The 18,760-nt window shown below is 52.7% G+C and overlaps 2 protein-coding genes across 4 annotated transcripts in view; one reads left to right on the top strand and one right to left on the bottom strand.

Moving 5' to 3' along the window:
- Positions 1–18,327, top strand: part of NHSL2 (NHS like 2) — a 47,085-nt gene extending 28,758 nt beyond the window's left edge. The window contains exons 2-8 of one of the 2 annotated variants that reach the window (XM_039219854.1): positions 5,812–5,967; positions 8,876–9,003; positions 9,309–9,504; positions 11,329–11,460; positions 12,594–14,918; positions 16,407–16,539; positions 17,401–18,327. In XM_039219854.1, coding sequence (XP_039075785.1) covers positions 5,812–5,967; positions 8,876–9,003; positions 9,309–9,504; positions 11,329–11,460; positions 12,594–14,918; positions 16,407–16,539; positions 17,401–17,725 — 3,395 coding nt within the window. In that variant the 3' untranslated portion in view covers positions 17,726–18,327. Of the gene's footprint in view, positions 1–5,811; positions 5,968–7,576; positions 9,004–9,308; positions 9,505–11,328; positions 11,461–12,593; positions 14,919–16,406; positions 16,540–17,400 lie in introns of those variants that run through there. The other variant, XM_039219855.1, reaches the window with a different exon arrangement.
- On the bottom strand, positions 1,276–5,648 carry RTL5 (retrotransposon Gag like 5). Of its 2 annotated transcripts, none has more exons than XM_039219856.1 (2): positions 1,941–5,648; positions 1,276–1,502 (listed from the first exon to the last, which is right to left on the bottom strand). In XM_039219856.1, exon 1 carries the CDS (start codon positions 5,266–5,268, stop codon positions 3,589–3,591), a length of 1,680 nt encoding a protein of 559 aa, XP_039075787.1. In that variant the 5' UTR covers positions 5,269–5,648; the 3' UTR covers positions 1,276–1,502; positions 1,941–3,588. The 2 variants fall into 2 exon arrangements, with proteins under 2 accessions (XP_039075787.1, XP_039075788.1); XM_039219857.1 differs by having other exon boundaries at positions 1,276–1,453.
- Positions 18,328–18,760: the final 433 nt, after the last annotated feature.

The raw sequence follows: 18,760 nt of genomic DNA, 5'->3' as shown, positions 1-18,760 counted from the left end.
CAGACCTAGGAAACAGTAGGGCCAGTGAGTGGAGGCAGAAAGGGGCAAAGTGTCCCAGGAGCTAACTCCTAGGCAGCCATGGAACTGTGGACAAGCTACTTGCCAGCTGTAAACCCTGGGCCAGTGACTTCTCCTCTCTAAGTCTTTGTTCCCTCATCTGTAAGATGCGGATAAGATGAAATGAGATAAAGATGTGAAGTGCGGGGGGGGGGGGGGGGGGGGGGGGGGGGGGGGAGGGAAGCACTTGTACCTAGCAGGGGGCTCAGTAAACAGTCCCACCCACTGTCCCAGGGGGAAAAATTCCAATTCATAGCTGAAAAATGTTACCAAATCCAAGAATGGGATTCAGCTTCTTTTGACCCTACAGTCTGTAAAGTGCAGAGGAATCTTGCTGAGAGGGTTTCTGTGTGAGCTGCTCTGGGCATGTGTCTTTAAAAATCTTCAGCCACCAGCTCAGCGGTGTTCCATAGCACCACCTAGTGCCACAAAGTGGATGGGTCCTCCGACCTCACCGCCCTGGCCTCCCATCCTCCCTTAAGTCGTGTGTGTGTGTGTGTGTGTGTGTGTGTGTGTGTGTGTGTGTGTGTGTGTGTTGGGGCCTGGGAGGGATGCTGTTATAGGATGACAGGACTGGGCCACTCATACCTTTATATCCCAGTAAGTGGAGAACTATTGCTATTTTTCAAGATGACTAATTCTTTTACCTCCCTCCCAACAACTGCAATCCACAAATGCGTAGGACTCTAGGTAGGTCTCTTGAGCCTCGCTGAGCCTTAGTTGCCTCATCTAAGGGTCGCAGGGCTTCAGGCTAGGGTTGATACAGGCAAGGCACCTGGGAAATATCTGATGACTACTGAGTAGTCATCAATGTTTGCTCAATAATGCAGAGAGACACAGTCTTTACACACCCTTTATATTTTTATTGAGGAGAAAGCTTTAGCATACAGAACGATTTCTTATCTTCACAACACAGTAATGCAACAATAACACAGTAACAATAACACATTTGTTTCAAACGGGTTCCTCCCGAGTCTCTGGGAATCCTTGGGCTGCCTTCATACCCACCCACCCCCCCCCGCATGCATTTCCCCACCCCCCACCCCTCTTTCAACCCAAGAAAGCACCCAAAGCCCATAGTTCCTCTTACAGCTCTTGTGGCTGTTACATCACAACAAATATTGAAGATCTGGGAAAAGGGGGGCAGGAAAGAGGGTCAAAGGGAAGCCCAAGCCCCCCTGCCACCAGAGGGCCAGAAACCAGCTCACTGTTCATCCGCTGTTTTCCTGGCTGAGGCCACAAGGGCTCAGGGTGAGAAGCACCATGGGAACAGGCAGGGCCTGTGCTGAGGGGTCCCTGGAGGTTGGGGTGCAAGGCGCCTGTCCTTTGCACTTCTCACGCAGGGACATGGACAGCAGGGCCAGCGTGTCGACCATCAGCAAACAGGGTCCACAGCCTAGAAGAATAGCAGTTCCCCTTCTGAAGCTCTCTCCTGAGGAAAATAGCTGAAAAACAGACAACATTTTCTTTACAAGGTTGTGGACTCCCGTACTGGTGGGAATGGAGAAAAACAGGCAACTGAAAGGTCCAACAAATCGGGAGAATGCTTAAATAAATTATTCAGTATGCATGACTGCATCGGTGGCAGCCATTTTAAATCTTGCTGATCAAGAGCTTACAGGATGATCTCAGCTTTGAAGAGACAGAGTCAGAACATGCTAGAAAGAAAGGCAACAAAGTGTTAATAGTATTTGCATCCATATAGTCAGGTCCTGAATGTTTGCGGGTGTTTGTCCTCAAAGCTTTCTTTATTTTCCACAATGATTATCTATTATTTTTCTCCTCGGAGAAGGCGGGAACCTTTCTAAGAGGTAGCAACAGGTTCCGGGAACCCGGCTCTGATCCCCAAGGCTAAGTGTGTTATAAACAAAAGGGCTGCTTACCTCCCAGTGATGAATAGAGACCTCACCAGAAACCAGCCGGAGGACTGGGTTTCTTTGTGACTCCTCTTCCTCCAGCTCCTTGCTCTTGCCTCCAGACTCAAAATCCTAAGGCTGGACTGAGGTTATCTGTCAGACTGCGGTGAGGAACAGAGGCAGAGTTCACTATGTTTTCTTCCCTCTGGCCGCCGACACTGTGGCTGCCTGTGCCCAGCTGCCAGGCACTGGGCAGGAGGCTCAGTGTCAAGGGCAGTCAGGCCAGCAGTGGGTCTGGCTGGCATTCTGTGGCCAGAGTGACATAGTATGTATTTTTTCACTGCAGAAGCAGTATCTTTTGGACCCAAGACAAGCAGCAGGACCCTTTATGAGGGCATCTAGGTTGGTACCCAGAAGTCCCAGGGGTTACTAGGAGGCAGTCACCCGCTGAAGCCTCATTGGCAGCCCAGCACGAGGCCACGGCTGGCCCCCAGGTGAGAAACATGAGGATGTTCCAGCTTAAGGCTGCAGTGGATGCAGTCTCTGTAGACAGAACCTTCCTCTAAGGAATCCTTTAGGTCGAAGTTAAAGAGCAGGCCTTGGGCCCTCTTTCTCTTTGGCAGTCCAGGAAAAAAAAAAAAAAAAAAAAGGCCAATTAGGCCTCCTCTGAAACCTCAAGGAAGGCAAGTCTCCTGCAAAGACCTTCGGCTGGGGATGCAGTCCAAGGCCTGGCCGGGGAAGGAGACCGCCGTCCCTGAGGAAAGAGTCACTCCTTACAACATCAAACTGACTTGTTGCTGCTGCTTCCTCCTCCTCCTCCTCCTCCCCCTCCTTCACCTCTCAGGCAATGCCGAGAAAAGGGATAGAGCCTAGAACATCGGGGTCTGTCGGCTGGGGATGCCCAGGAAGGCAGTGTGGTAAGAGGAGAGGGTCCCAGACTTGGCAAGCTGGTCCAAGGGCCCGGATACAGTAGTCTGTGTGGAGGAGGAACAAGCTTGCTCAGTCAGTCAAGAACAAATCTCAGCCAAGTTGTCCATCTGAGGTGTGGCTTTGAGCGTGCACACTGGGCTAGATGTAGGCTTCTCTTCAGGGCCCTTCCGTTGGAGGTGTGGCTTGAAGCAAGTGTCGGTTTCTAGGTACATCTCCCGATACCATCCTGCTCTCTGTTGATTAGATCTAGTAAGCGGCCACAGTGCCTTTAGGAGTTCAGGGCAGCCTGTCCTTTTGCTCATCGGTGCAGGGGCAGATCTGTGAGGCATTGGGTGAAGTCCTGGTGATCCAGTCAGAGGATAAAACCGTAGAACGCAGGGTGAAGGAACACAGGAGAGGGGAGAGTTAGGAACAACTAGAGGGTAAAATACAAGAGGGTGACCAGTTAGTTCTTTTATGGGAACAGGCCCAGAAACCTGCTCTCTAGCTTGTGGCAAGCCCGAGCAGAGCGCAAGCCAAGGGGACAGCGACTGCTGACCCCTTCTTTCCCAGGCGGCCTCGGTTGGATGCGTGGCACTCACTGGTCAGGGCTGCAAGGCGATCTGGCGTTCTAGTCTTCTTCGGGCTCTGCAGGTCTGGAACTCCCTAAAGCACTGGTCAGCACATGGGGCAGGTGTGGCAGCGATAGCAGGGGCAGGGGACGCAGTAGAAGGGTGTGTTCCGCGTGGCGAGGTCGCCCCAGCGCTCACACTCGAATTCGGCCACGTGCAGCCCGGTGGCCCCCCTGTCGCGGAGTGAGGCGGAACAGCACCGGGGGACGTCTTCGGATCTGGCGTTGCCCCAAACGACCTGCGCGGCGAATCAGCGGCGGCGAGCTGTAGAACGGGGAATTAGTGCCCGGCAGGCCCTCCAGAAGCGGGACTCGGTTCTGGTTCCTCCGCCTGCTAGGCTGTATGATGGGGGGCGATGCATCCAGGAAATTTTCATGATAGTAGCCAGTAGTCTGGGATGAAGCGTGGGCAACGGTTGGCTCCATCTCCATCAGCTCGTCGAGGTCGTCATCTTGGGTCTCATCCTCTGACTCTTGCTCTTGTTCTGGCTCCTGCTCTGCCTCCTGCTCTGCCTCCTGGCTGCCATGCGCACCTGCCTCGCCACCCTTGTCTTCATCCCCGCTCGTCTTGAAGATGTTCACCTCCACACCCACGTCCACCTCCTCGTCCTCATCGTCCTCCTCCTCCACTTCCTGTTTCTGCTTCATCTCCTCCAGCTGCTTCTTCCTCATCTCTTCCTCCTTCTTCCTCCTCTCCTCCTCCGTCTCCTGAGGAATACCTCTCATGCGCCTTCGCTGGTCCCTGTCGTAGAGCCTGCGCCTGCGTGCTTCTTCATCCTCGTCACTGTAGCACTCTTCATCACTGTCGTCGATGTTAGGGTCCTTGGCAAAAGGGAAGAAGATGTTGCGAACCCCGGGGAGAGGGATCGGCTTGGGGACACGCACTTTTCTTTCTATCTCCACGCATTCGAGAATCAGCTCATCCAGGTCGGCCATTTCGGTTGACCACAAGAGCTCCTTGCGGAAGAATTCTGACAGGCCCTTAAGGAATTGGTTTTGAAGGCGGCAGTCGTCCCAAGACAAGAATTGGGCCAGGAACTGAAAAGCATCCGCATAGCTGCCTAGGGTACAATTCCCCTGCTTGAGCTTGCGGATGGCCTTTTTAGCCACACTTGGGGGGATGGGCCCACAGAATTCCTTACGGATCTCATCCAGGAAGCGTGGGAAGTTGGCACGCAGGGGGCTTCCTTCCCGGGTGACTGAGATGGCCCAGTCCTTGGCTTCACCAGTGAAAAAGGAGATCAGAAAGGCCACCCGCTCAGCGCCCCCCGGGAAATGATCCTCGTGGTCAGCTATGAAGGTCTCTAGCCGCATCAGGAATTCAGCCAGGTAGACCGGGTCGCCGGAGAAGGGCTCTAACTCAGGCCGCTCCAGCGGCGGCAGAGGCGGCTGCGCCGGCTGCTCCTTCGATGGGGGCGGGGGCAGCGCCGGCGGGGGCGGGATGGGCAGCGGGGGAGGGTCGACGGGCGCGTCGGAGGTACCGCAATCCTGGATCACGCTAATCAGCAGTTCGTCCGAGGCGTACTCGGGCTCCGCTCGAGGGGGAGGCCAGCACAAGAAAGGCAGCTCTCCCTCGGGAACTGCGTCGATCTCGCTCAGCGGGAACTCAAAGTTCTCCTCGGCAAGGACCGGCACCACCGGCACTGGCCAGCGGATGTAGCTCGACACGTTGCCCCGCAAGGAATTGACCTCGGCTAGGGCTCTTCCGAGCTGAAGGCCCAAATTGGCGTTCTCCCCGCGAAGGGCATTTAATTCTTCTCGCAGGGCCACGTTCGCCATGCGCAGGCTGTTTAGATTTCCTGCGGCCTCGGACATTAGGATTAGCTCCGGGGCCCTGAGTCTGAGGGCGGGGGCGAGGGTAGGGGTAGGGAGCTGGAGGCCGCGAGAGGAGGCTGAAATGCGGCGGCGGGGCGCGGGGGGAGGGGACCGAAGTGCCGCGGCGGGGCGCGGGAGAGGGCGAGCCACACCCACTGGGGCGAGCACGGAGGGCGGGCGCTCCAGGCGGAGAGCCCAGCGGCTCGGCCCGGGGCGCTTTACCTCGTCCTGGGGATCGGAGAGGGCAGGTGGCGGCGGGAGCCGGGAGGCGCCAGGCGGAGGACGCGGGCGGCAGGCGGCGGCGGGGCGGGCAGAGGCCGGCCGGGCAGGAGGGAGTGGACTGCGGCAGGATCTGTCGAGGAAAAATCTTGCGGCTGGCGAGTCCCGGCCTTTTAAGCACAGCCTCGCTCCGCCCCCCCCCCCACCCCCGACAAGGGCGGGTCTTGGGGAACCGCGAGCGCCCACTGGCCACCGCGCGCCGCCACCCCCACCCCCCACCCCCACCCCCCGGCTGCGCCTCTCACTGACTCTCTCCTTCCCTAGCTGCAGCTAACTCGGGTCGGGAAAATGCGACAGCGACTGCCCACTCGAGGTCGTCATGGCGACAGCCAGTGAACGTGTTCCTCTCCTCGGGCAGGCCCCCGAGTGTAGAGGAGCTGCTTCGAGAGGCGCAGCTCAATCTCCAGAGCCTGTTGCAAGGTACTGAGAGGGAGGGGGGCTGCGGCCGGAGCCCACAGGCGAGATGCGCAACGGCTGGAGGGAGGCGAAGAAGAAAGAGGACAGGGACCAGCGAGAGAAAAAGAGAGAACAGTTTAAACCCACCGAAAAACGAAACGCACATTTCCCATATCTTTACCTTCCAAACTAACGATTCTAGAGGGCTCGATTTCTACGGCTGTTTACTCGCACCCACCCACCCCCGCACCTCACCCTAGCCCTTTTATTTTGCAGTTCAGAAGTCCATGGGGGGTGGGGGGCGAGACAGAGGCAGAAGCAGGGCAATGGTCAAGCCATTTGCCAGGAGAGCTGGGTGAGAGACTCCCCCTGCGTGGGCTCACAAACCTTCTAGACCATCTCTTGCCACATCACCCATGCCTTTGGAATCCTTGCACCCGAAGACAATGGAGGCATCTGCAGGGTCTCCCCCTCAGGGCTTCACTCGTTCTGCTCTTGTCTTAACCTTGCTCGTGTGGCTCCTAGGTAGCTAGCTACTGCCTCATCAAAGGAAGCCCAATACACAGCACCCAGAGCTCTCCTCGTCCCCTAAATCCCAGCCCGGCATCTTGGAGTATACAGATGAGCACCCTCTCCACCAAGCTGGGTCCACACGACCCGGAAAAAGAGCCCAGTTGCAGTGCCAGAGCAGTCAGATTGCATGCACCAGGCAGAGTGAGAAAACCCAGACTTCGGAATCAGACAGACCTAGAATCTCACTTAAATCCCACGCCTAACCAGCTGTGGGACACTGTGCAGATTACCCAACCTCCCTGAGCTTCAGATCAATCTTTCAAATCAGATTCGAGCTCCCCACATAGCAAAGTTTTGTGAGAAGTAAAAATGGTATGTAACCTGCTTGGCAAGAGTATCTTGCAGCTGAGGAGACCCGGATAAGATGCACTGTCACCTCCCAGTAGTGTCCTGTGGAACGCAGGGCGAGGCTGGGCACGATAGTAAAGTTACCATAAAAGAAAAGATGGTTCGGTCCCTGATAAAACCTTGCAATGTGAAAACCATACTCGTTGATCGGAAGGATTTAGCCAACGTGAGTGGCAAAAAGATTAAGCCTCAGTGCTGTGCAAGAGGCTACTGGGGTGTTACAGTCTCTGGGTGGAGGTTACAAGGGACATAGGTATGTCAAAATTCAGCCAGCTGTGCATTTAGGATTTGCATACCTTACTGTAGGGAAGTTCTGTCTCCATGAAATAATACAAATAAAACCTCAGCAGTAGTCGCAAGCTCTGTACCTATGCCAGGCACTCGCTGTCCCACTTGGGCCTTTTTCAAAGCTTAGAAGCCCTTCCTCGCTCTCCCAACCCCCAATCCTCATACTTTCTTCAAAGTTGCCTCACCTAAAAACTCCTTTAACACTAGCTCTGCACTTTGCATCCGTCCCCGCATGAGCACTCGTGTCAGCCACCTTATGCCATCCAGCTCAGGAGGACTTAGATAGTTCTGAGCTGCTTTTTCTCTCATTTGTCCCTTCATTTATTCATTCACCTACTGGTCCTGGGTGTAGACTTTGTCCACCTGACCAGACTGAGCGTCTCCACATAAAGAATGACATCTCTTCGTACCCTTGCCTTTCCAGAAGCACCTGGCACAGCCGGATCCCCGGGAGGGGCTCAGTAGACATTTGTTGAGTGAACGTTAAGTGTGAAAAGAAGCCTTACCGGCTCTCACTTATCCACGCCGACAAGGGTTAACTTGTAGGGGGACTAGAAAACAACAGCTGGGCCACTCAACTGGACTACAGCCCAAACCCTCGCCTCCCTGACAGGGCAGCGGCGACCTTAGAGAAGCAAGATTCCAGGGGACACCGTGAGCCCTGTGTTCAGATAAGAGAGGAGCTATCATGCAGAAAAAGAGTCCATGTGCTTTATGTTGCCACCATGGGCAGAATTAGGACAGGTGGGCAGAAATGTAGCGGGAGGCAGATTCCACCTCAAGATAGGAAGAGCTTTCCTGACACGCCTGAAAGCCCCGATCGTTCGTGGATGGAATGAGCTGCCTTGGGAGGGAGGCTGCCCTTCCTTCTCTGCAGGACCATGTGGAGGCTGAAGAAGCAGCTAGAAGGGCTGCTGAGGAAGAACTCTGAGCCCACAATGGGGTGTTGGACCAGCGAACTTTTGAAGCCCCTCCTGAGTCCGAGCTTCCAGGAGTCTTGAAGTCTGTTCAAATGTGCATAGAGCCCCACCTGTTGGTTCTTTGCTCTCACGTTCCTCCTTTACTCATCGAATTCATCACTTAAATGGAGCCATCCAAGTCTGTGTGTCCTTTGTACTCGCTGACAATGCCCCTCCACTCCTCCTGCCTTCTATGCTACTACCTCTGCCTTCCCTCTGCTTCAACTGAGTCCCCCTCGGCCTTGCACCGCCCACAGTGGGACCAGGATGCAGGGAACTAGGCCCTCAGAGGCTCAAATAAGAGTTCTTGACATCCAAGGGAGCACTCCGCATTGGACTTGCCAATGCACATGTCTTCGTGCTTCACACAGGTCCTTTCCCTGGTAGGGCTGCAGAAAACCTGAAGAAGTGCAGGGTTTCAGGGAGGGGACCCCGCAGCATAAACTAGCAAGAGGTGTCTGCCTCCTGGACCTCTCCTCCAGGTTGAGCACCGAAGGTGGGAGCCATCAAGACACAGGCTTGGTCTCAGAACTGGCACAACTCGAATTCATCGACTCTCTTTTCTCCTCTGCGTTCGTAGTCCTGGGACGTAGGCTTTCTTTCCAATTCTGAATCCAGAGGCTCAGAAGCCGGGAAATATCCTAGAGAAACCATGCAAGTCAAGCCCGGCAGCTAGAGCAGGAGACCCAGCTCTTATGGTCCCTTCCCAGCCCAGGGCTTGACTGTGGCCCCCTCGAGTGTGTATCCACTGTGCTATTTTTCAGAAGAATATGAGGAACAGTACTTGGAGGCCAGACTCCTGGGGCAGACCTTCCGCTCTGCTGATGAGGCCCCTGAGCCCACCCCTAGCCCAAGGCCCCAGGCTGGCAGGCGTCTGCAGTTTGTATTGATGGTGAGTTGCCTCTTCCCCCACCTGTGAGAGCCAGCATGCAGAGCTCTCTCTGCACTTATTGACAGGAGTCTTCCAGCTGCTTACGTTACCCACCGGAAGCTGCTGCTCACCTCTGCCTACCAGCAGAGCTACCCTGAGGCCTTGCCCAGATGGGCCGTACACAAGCAGGTGTCTGGCCTGACAGCCTGTCCACACTTTCCTGCCTCCCAGACAAAGCCTCCGACCACCCTGCCTAGACAGCCATCCCATGGGCATGGCTCATCTCATCGGGAGCACACCCTTCCCATCACCTTCTTTCCCAACAGCCTACAAAACGGCAGCTGAGCGAGGATGAGACTACCACCCAGGGCGTGAGGGCCCCTGAGGCCTCCCTGAGCCTGTCTACCACAGCCGACAAGCAAGCTACCTGGAATAGCCCCTTCCCTCTGCCCTTCCTAGAGGAGAAACGGTGGCTTCAACCTTGCTCCACGCACTCTGACATTGTGCCCATCAACATCTCTGGTAGAGTTGCTTAGCACCACCTCCGTTTGCTTCTCTCCATGCCAACTACAGACCATCCTCTCCAAATGCACTGGGTGCCGGGGGAGGGAGCGAGACTTTCTCTGCTACTGGCTCACCCTGCACTGTCAAGGTCATGGCCCTCACTGGGGAACAGAGGCATGCAGAAGAGGGGGCTCTGGCTGCTCTTTCCTCACTCTCTGCTGGCACTGCCACACTAACTGAGCCCATCTGGTAGCAAACAAATCTCTCTTAACAGAATACCTTAAAACCTTGTGAACTTGTGTGTTCTTTGGTACATCTATGGAAATTGCAAGTTTGTGAGTTCTGTTCGGTTTGGGGAAAGAAAATTTCTTGTGCCAGAAGCCAGGTTGGTAGTGCACAGATAGGAGCCGGGGTGGAAGTGCAAGGTCTGTAGTGCTGGTGCTAGAAGGGAGGATCATACCCGGGACACAGAGCAAGGGCCTTGTGGCGCTTTCAGTAGGCATCCGGACTTCTAGTGAGGTGGGCCTCTTCAACCGGTATGGCAAGTGTTTGAGAAGGTGAGTAATAGAAAGAGACCGAGCCAAATGAGGCTTGGCTGGCTGTGACTTTGGGGACATGTGGCACCTTCTTCTATGCCCATCATTAATTCATGCTCCACACTCCACCAGCTGTAAGTGGAAGAGGAGGAGGGTCAGTCATTTCAGAAGGAGGTAGGCCAGCGACCAGATGAAATGAAGACTCCCTGACTTAAAGGGACCAGAGGCACCCTGTGAGCCAGCACTGGCCAGTGGTATGCTGGGAAAAGCTGATGAAGACAGTGAGGACAGGTCTGGCCACATGTGGCAACATTCCCTGGATGTGGGGCCATTCAGCACCCCTGGCATCCTCTCAGGAAATCAGAGGCAGGAAACAGAGCTCAGAGCCGAGGGAGACATACCAAGAGGAGTGAGGGCTGAGAAGAGACACTCACAGAGTGAAGGTGGGCACTTTGTTTTTAAGCTTCCACCTTACTTTCAGTGAGGCCAACCCTGATTTTTCCCGCAGAGCCACTTGCTCAGGGCAGGGTGGGAAGTGGGGACACATGCAGCCATGGGGCTGAGAGGGGAAGGTGTGGCTAGCCTACTGATGAAGAGAGGCAGTGGGGGGGGTGGGGGTTCAGCATGCCTCACCCCACCCCTGCCCCAGAAATTCCCCTGGAGCAAAGACTGTCCCAGTGTTTTAAGAGAAACAGATTTCAATCACTACCCAAGGATGAATGTTGATAAAATGTGATCAGGTGACTAGAGGACAGGCTATCAGGCTGCTTCCTGGATGCTGGCGGGCAGTGGGGCAGCCTCTTGGAGGCACTGTCCTTACTGGCCCATACAAAGGCTTTCTTTGAGAAAAGATTACAATCAAGCAACATCTAGTCTCAACCTGTCTCTCTACACCAATGGTTCTCACCCCGGGCTGTACCTCTGAACAATCAATCACCTGGGGAATGCAAGAAAATGCTTCTACTTGGGCCCTACAGCCAGAGATTTAAGTGTTCTTGATGGGGTTCAGGTATTAGAGTTTCAAAAGCTGCTCAGTTGGTTTTCCCACGTAGCCGCAGTTGAAAACCATGGCCCTCGGCCACCTAAGACTCACCGGTGACCCTGGGTATGACCTTACAAAAGCCAACATGTGCGCCCTGGGGCTGTGGGTATTCAGGGCCAGATTGGGAGGGAGGAGGATGAAGGGCCACCTGCCTGGACTCTATTCATGCTCATTGCTCCTACCATCATCCATTCTCTCCACCTCAGACCGTTGTACTGTAAACAGAAACCAGGATGCACCCAAGTGTCTTTATTTTGGCTACAGGGCAGCAGTTTGATAAACACGCAAGTTTGCGACACTCGTTGTTTAACACAGAGACAGCCGTGAACCCCAAATCCACCCTGAGGCGGAGGCGGACCATTATTGGATTCTCTAACTTTTCACAGCGAGACCAAGGTGACCCCACCACAGCTGATGCCCCAGACCCTTCCCCTTGTTCATTTCCACCAGTCCTGCCACCCAGGAATAATTCATAGTGCGGGATGGTGGGGGCGGGGAGGGAGGGCGGTTGGATGACCTAAAAGAAGCCAATGTGGTAATTAAGGACAACCAAGGGCCTTTTGTCAAGGGCATCAACAGAATATGGAGCACAGGTCTCTCAGGCTAATAGGTTCATTATGCTATTGTTTCCCATTCTAAATGGAATATAGCCATTTAGAATATCAGAGAGATATGGATGCAAGTCCTGGCCTCTCCACTTATTAACCATGAGGCCTTGGCCAACTTACATAACCCCTCTGAGCCTCAGTGCCTTCATCTGTAAGTTGGGGATAATAATACCAACCTGGCGGACTTGTCATGCATATTAGAGTTATTACATATATTTGTCTACCATGTGCCTGGTACATAGTAGGTGTTCAGCAAATGGTGGCTGCTGTTATAAATTATTATAGTAGTAGTAGTAGCAATGATGTAACAGTAATAATTTTTGTATATGAAAAAGTCTTTGGGGATTTTGAACATCCAAATGGTTTCCTCACATGTGTAGGTCATCCTAAGTCTCTCATGTTGCAAAGCTTAAAAGGGACAGGTGCCAAAAATGCCACCAGACCCTGAACCTTTCAGCTGTGGCATACTCCAGATTCATTGCTGGGGCTGAAAGTCACACAGTGCTATCCTTTATCAGTTCAAACTCCTCTGCTCTCATCTCAGGAGAGGTGAGCACTGAAGTCTGTGATGGTGCATAAACCTGGGGTGAAAGCTGGGGAAAAACCCAAGGTAGTCCCACCTGCCGCTTCAGCTCTAAAAGGAATAATCAAAGCCGACAAGTCTTTGGCTTGGCAGCCTCCCGGACAATTCAAGGGCAGGCATCCTGTGACTCACTGTGTGGTGATGGGCAGGGACCCAACTTCCCCCAGCATCCTCATCTATGGAAAGGAAGAACCAAGGCATCCCGACCAAGCTGTTGGCAAATGCTTCTTGGCAAAAAAAAAAAAAAAAAAAAAAAAAACCCTTGGTGCTCCTGTCTCAAGACAGCTGCCGCGGGATCCCTGGCTGCACCGCTAACTTTCTGTGTTTACCTTCTCCAGGTCACAGCGACAGCCCAGCAGGCAGCGTGGCCCACTCTGCCACCTCAGACATCAGGCTCAGTCATTCAGTCCCAGAGGGCGTCCATGGAAGAGTTGCAGTTGGTCAGGAAGCTCGTTTCCCAAATCTCACCTCACCGGTACTGAGGAGTCCTTCGAGTGATCCAGAAGAAGCTCTCCAGGCACGTGGTGGTGCACACCCTCCTGGCATGGAGAGCATAGGAATGGTGTATAGCGTCCCCAGTTCTTGCAATGGACCGACCGAGTCGACGTTCTCTGCTTCCTGGAAGGGAAATAGTTTTACCTACATGACTCCAAGTGCCACCAGTCAGAGCACTCAAGTCAGGGAAAATGGAAAAAATCCTTCCTCTGGGAATGCTTGGGTCTCTCTGCACACACTGCCACCTCTAGTTCCTAAGGAGGCTGCTACCCTCTTTGTTACTCGTGATAACCCAGCAGGCTGCAGTGGGTCAGCTGGCTACTCTGAGTACCCTACTCAACAAAGGCAGGCAGTGGAACGACCCTCCAAGATTGGCCTTCTCACTAGTGGTACCTCAAGGCTGGAGACAGGCCCAGGTGGGGCCAGCAGGTTCCGGGAGAGGTCACTGTCTGTGCCCACAGACTCAGGCACTGCAGAGGTAGGCTATGATGAAGAACAGAAGGCCAATGAAGCCAGTGCCCTTCCTTATGCCAGTACAAGTTCTCAGGGCAGTAACAGTGCTGACAACATTGCCTCCCTTAGTGCCCAACAGGAGGCCCAGCACAGAAGGCAGAGATCCAAGAGTATCTCACTCAGGAAGGCCAAAAAGAAGCCTTCCCCACCAATGCGCAGTGTCTCACTGGTCAAAGATGAGCCAGTCCTCTTGCAAGAAGGTGGGTCAGCCATACCCAAGGACCAGAGGCCCAGGAGCCTTTGTCTCTCCTTGGAACACCAAGGACGTCACTCATCCCACCAGGATGCTCAGGGTCACCCAGCTGTGCCAACCTTCAAAGATCCAGAAGGCACACAATTCTCCCACCACTGGTATCTTACTGACTGGAAGTCTGGTGACACCTACCAATCCTTGTCCAGCTCCAGCACTGCCACGGGCACCACAGTCATTGAGTGCACGCAAGTTCGGGGCAGCTCAGAGTCTCTCGCCTCCCCTTCCACGTCCAGAGCCACGACACCTTCCCAGCTGTCCATCGAGGTCGAGGCCAGGGAAGTACCCTCCCCAGGAAGGCCTACTGGGCTGATGTCACCCTCCAGTGGATACTCCAGCCAGTCAGAGACACCAACACCCACTGTCTCCATGTCCTTGACCCTAGGCCACTTGCCCCCTCCAAGTGGCAGTGTCCGGGTGCGTCCAGTGGTACCTGAGAGGAAGTCATCACTACCCCCGACATCACCAATGGAGAAAATGTCCAAGTCACGGCTCTCGTTTGACCTACCATTGACCTCATCAACCAACCTGGATCTGTCTGGGATGAGTATCTCCATCAGAAGCAAAACCAAGGTGAGCCGGCATCACTCAGATACAAATTTTGGGGCCAAGCTGGCCCAGAAAACGAGCCCCAACCATCCAGTTATGCCCATGGTTACTCAGTCTGATCTACGTTCTGTTCGCCTGAGGTCAGTCAGCAAGTCCGAGCCCGAAGATGACATAGAGAGCCCTGACTATGCTGAGGAAGCAGGAGCAGAAGTCTTCACCTTGCCAGAGAGAAAGATGAAACCTCCCATAGCTGAGAAGCCCCCCGTGGCCCGAAGGCCTTCAAGCTTGGTCCACAAGCCACCATCAGTCCCTGAGGAGTACCCGCTAACTTCCCCTACCTTGGCTATGACCCCCAAGAGCTCCATTCAACACATGAGGCCACTCCCTCCAGACATCTACACGGTGGTGCGGAAACCAAAGTCCTCCAGCCCTGAGGGCAGAAGCCCAGGGGAGTCAACAGCACCCTCATCTCTTGTTTTCACACCTTTTGCTAGTTCCTCTGGTGCTTTCTTCTCAGGAACACAGCAACCTCCCCAGGGAAGTATGGAGGATGGAGGCCCCAAGGTGAAAGCCCTGCCTGAAAGAATTAGCCTCCAGAGCCAGGAAGAAGCAGAGAAAAAGAAAGGCAAGATCCCACCTCCTGTTCCAAAAAAGCCCAGCGTGCTGTACCTGCCTCTCACATCACCCACAGCTCAAATGGAGGTGTACGGGACAGAACCAAGGCTGTCACTCAGCCCCATCATCACCCTGCAGGAAGAAGCCAGGTGTCCCCCCACCAGTGACCACCTGCAGTCACCTGGTACAAGGACAACTTCAACACCGGAGGCTGAAGGTGAAAGGAAGGCAAGTCCTCTAGGTTAGTAAAACTCTCTGCTGGCTTTTCCTTTGAATCCCAGGAAAGATGAGGGTGAGGGTGGCGTGCCAGAGACAGAAGCAAATGACCACAAGTAATGGTCCTGAGTCCTGAGGATAACCAGGTCAGTTGGAGGTATCTCTTGAGGGTTTGGGTTATTCTGAGCAGGTCTCACTGCCCTTGGGATTAGGAGTGACCCAGGGGTGGATCTCAAGATCCAGTTTGGGTCAATCTCCCCTGGAACCCCCAGTACTGAGATACTGAACTCAAACTAGTTCTTAGCACCCTAGGATCTTAGAAGCCGATCTACCTGCTCAGGCACACATCCCCTGCCCTAGGAACTCTCTCTCCACCTCCCGGTACAGGACTCTTCGCTAGCCACGTGGATTTTAGTCTTATGCATGGGACTCAGTACCCTCCCAGGCTGAGTTCAAGTGCTATGGAAGGCTTGTAAGCTTCTGAAACAAGGGAACATGTTTCTAGCAGCAGCCTTTCTTAGCGCTTTCTGGAGGAAAGGGAGCTCACTTCTTGGATGCTTTGAGGCTAGCTCTTCCTGGAACAATACGACTAAACTACATGATGTTCCTCATCCTTTTTTGCAAGTCTCTTCTTTTGTTTGTTTGTTTTGTTTTAATTGTGGCAAAATTACACATAACATAAAATTTATCATCCTAACCATTTTTAAGTGCACAGTTCAGTGGTACATTCACAGGGTAGTATAATCATGACCACCCACCATCCACCTCCAGAGCTCTCTTCATCTTGCAAAACTGAAGTCTGTACCCATTGAACAAGAACTCACCATTGTCCCCTCCCCCCATACCCTGGCAACCACTATTCCACTTTCTGTCCCTACGAATTTGACTCCTCCAGGGACCTCATGTAAGTGGAATCATACAGCATTGGTCTTTTGGTAACTATCTTATTTCACTTAACTTATTGTCCTCCAGATCCATCCACATTTCTCATCCTTTTTTAACCTTTAACACCAAACATCAAAATCTTATGGCCTTCCTTAGGCCAATTTGGACTTCCAACATAAGTTAAATCATAGTGGCTAAAACAAGCAAACAAATCACAGCCACAAGTAATTTTTAGAAGATGCATCATCAAACTCCATAGGCTCCCTCCGAGATTCAGATAGGTCCCGCTCCCACCTACTGGTTGAGTCATTGCTTTAGATATCTCTCCGCTTTTTGATTTTTAAAAATGCTGCATTCAAAACAAGAGAATGCTCAGGCAACCTGTTGTGCAGTGGAAAAGGCGTGAGAACATAGGGACCCATGCTGATCTTTGCCACTCACTGCACCTTGGCTAAAACACTAACCTTCTGAACATCGTGTTCCTCTGCAAAATGGAGACATTAAGAGTCTCTGCCCTGCAGCCCTTCCAGAGTTGCTTTGAACATCAAATGAAATACCAGAGGAGTATGTGCTTTGTCCTAACTGTTAGTGGTCAAAGTATTTAATTCCTTCTGGTTCTTATGCCTAGGGAGTTCTACGGAAGCAAGCACTGAAGAAAAAAGTGTAATTAGTGATAAAACAGCCGAATGGATTGCCGAAGAGGACGATGACGTGTTTGTGGCTTCACGCACAACTGAAGATTTGTTTACTGTGATACACAGGTCTAGACCAATTTTCTTAATTCCTATTGTAATTGTCTACCCTTCTTATATCAAAAGAAAAGCTGCTACCTCTAAGTAGCCATTAGAATTGCAACTGGAGCCTAAGTTCAGATACCCACATATGTGAATGCAGCCCACAGCCTCACATATGCAATTCACTGACATCTTTGGGTGAAGTGGAGGAGGGGCAGGGAGGGGAGGACCAGGTGCCGAGTGAGAGGCCCCTCGTCTCCTAGCAACCGCTCGGCCTATTGTGGCTCCATCTGCTCTCTGGAAGCTCGGTCTACAGACGGAGACATTTAACCCTTTACAGAATTCTTTGTACCAAAAACATCTTATCAAAAAGTGAAATGGGGCAGCGAGCCAAGCATCAAAGCAGGAACTTGGGCAAAGGGGGACCAGACCGGGCCCCGGTTATTGGACAGGGGCACAAAGCAGGGGCTTGGCGATGAGGGGAAAAAAAAAAAAAAAAACACAAAAACTAGAAAGAGCCCAGTCATTAGAGCTGGAGCACCAGTTCAGAACAGGATCAGCTCTCAGGCTATCCTGATTCAGAGTCACTGGGCTGCTGGCCTAGACTCCTTAAATGCTTCCTTGGTCCCAGAACCTGAGCAGAACTGAGCCTGCAGGCACAGGCTAAGCGACTCCAGCTGTGGGCATTGAAAGGGGTGTAGAGACAGAGGGCCAGAAAAGGGACTCTGAGGACTTAGCAGTGAGAGAGAAAGCTGGTAGGTACAACTGCCCGCAAGGCTGCTCTATGGAAGCTCCCAGATCATGTCACTGGCATTCATGAAGTTATACAAAGCATTTAGGAAATGTCTGCTGCGTAAATTCACTCAAAGTAAACTTTCTCTTATTTAGGTCCAAGAGAAAGCTGCTTGGTTGGAGAGAGCCTGGTGAGGTCTTTGCTGGTAGCAGCAGACCAAGCTCCCATTCACCAATAAAGAACACAGCTGATTCTCCAATCAGTGAGTCAGCTGCTTCTGCAGGGTCAAGTGGCAGTGCTAACCTAGATGCTGGCAGAAACGATGATTTCAAGGCCTTGCTACAGAAGAAGGGAAGCAAGGCAACTCCAAGGTCCCGCCCTTCAGCAGCCGAACTGCTGAAGACCACTAACCCACTGGCTCGGAGAATTATTGCACAGTTTTCAAAGGACTATGAAACCACCGATGACCCCAGTACCTAAGTCCCAGGTTCAGCAAACAGGGTTTAGTTACCAAACTTGAGTAGATGAAGCGGAAGAGAAAGGGTTTTAAAAAGGAATCATGGAGATAACAGAAGAGCCTACATTTCTTTTATGTTAACTCACACTCTGGACAGCAGGAGAGAGGCCACTTTATCTAGAACTAAATCATCAGGCACTTTAATCATCTTCAGACATTTTACATTTTCATACTTACAATCTTGCCATTACCCAACTACCAGTTTTCTCCTTATCTTCCCCCAGTGTTGTGCCCTGAGAAGAAATTCTCAGATGCCAGGGCACATGTGCCACCTTTTCAATCAATGACCAGGCTGCTCCATCCCTGACTCCTGTCACTGAGGGGTACAGTGTGAGAGCGGACTGGGGGCTGCCAAAACTGGAGGTCATAGGGTGCCATTGCTGATTATTCACTTTCCTGGTAAGGCCTAGATGGCCCTGCCTAGAGAAAAGACTCTGGTGCCTCTCCATCCACACTTAAACTCCCCCCACCAGAGAGGTTTGTGGGTGTGCCCTTATTTCAGCACGGGGTTGACTGGATGGCTTTTGTCATGCAAACTATGAATGTGACTCTGTCTTGAAATTCATGCCTTTTTCAGTTTGATTGTCTACACGCACGCGCGCGCGCGGAGATCAGGGTGATGAGTTTCAGTATACATGTAGACCCTCCCCACCCCACCCCCCCCAGCTATGAAAAGTCAGGACTGGCTTGCTTTGGATGAACCAAGTTCAGCCAACAAAGGAGGCAGCCGTTTGTTCACTCAGATCTGTCCAAGGTAACTTGCACGTGTGCCTTGAGATTCTTCAAGTGTCTGTCAACAATGATAGCTAGGATTGGTGCCCAGCTCATGCTGCATTCTAAGAACTCTTGTTTCATTTGCATATAACCTTCATTACAGGAAGTAATTAGCTGAAGGAAGAGCATCATCAAAGGCTCAAGAAGGAGAGAAAGTAAGTGTAACTTGTCCACCTCCATTCAGTTTAGATTGTGGTTTGTGGTCGCTTTTGTTTTTGTTTAAA

The sequence above is a fragment of the Hyaena hyaena genome, unplaced genomic scaffold (assembly GCF_003009895.1).
Source record: "Hyaena hyaena isolate Hyena2069 unplaced genomic scaffold, ASM300989v1 scaffold_844, whole genome shotgun sequence".
Classification (NCBI taxonomy): domain Eukaryota; kingdom Metazoa; phylum Chordata; class Mammalia; order Carnivora; family Hyaenidae; genus Hyaena; species Hyaena hyaena.
This window is presented reverse-complemented; position numbering and strand designations above follow the sequence as displayed.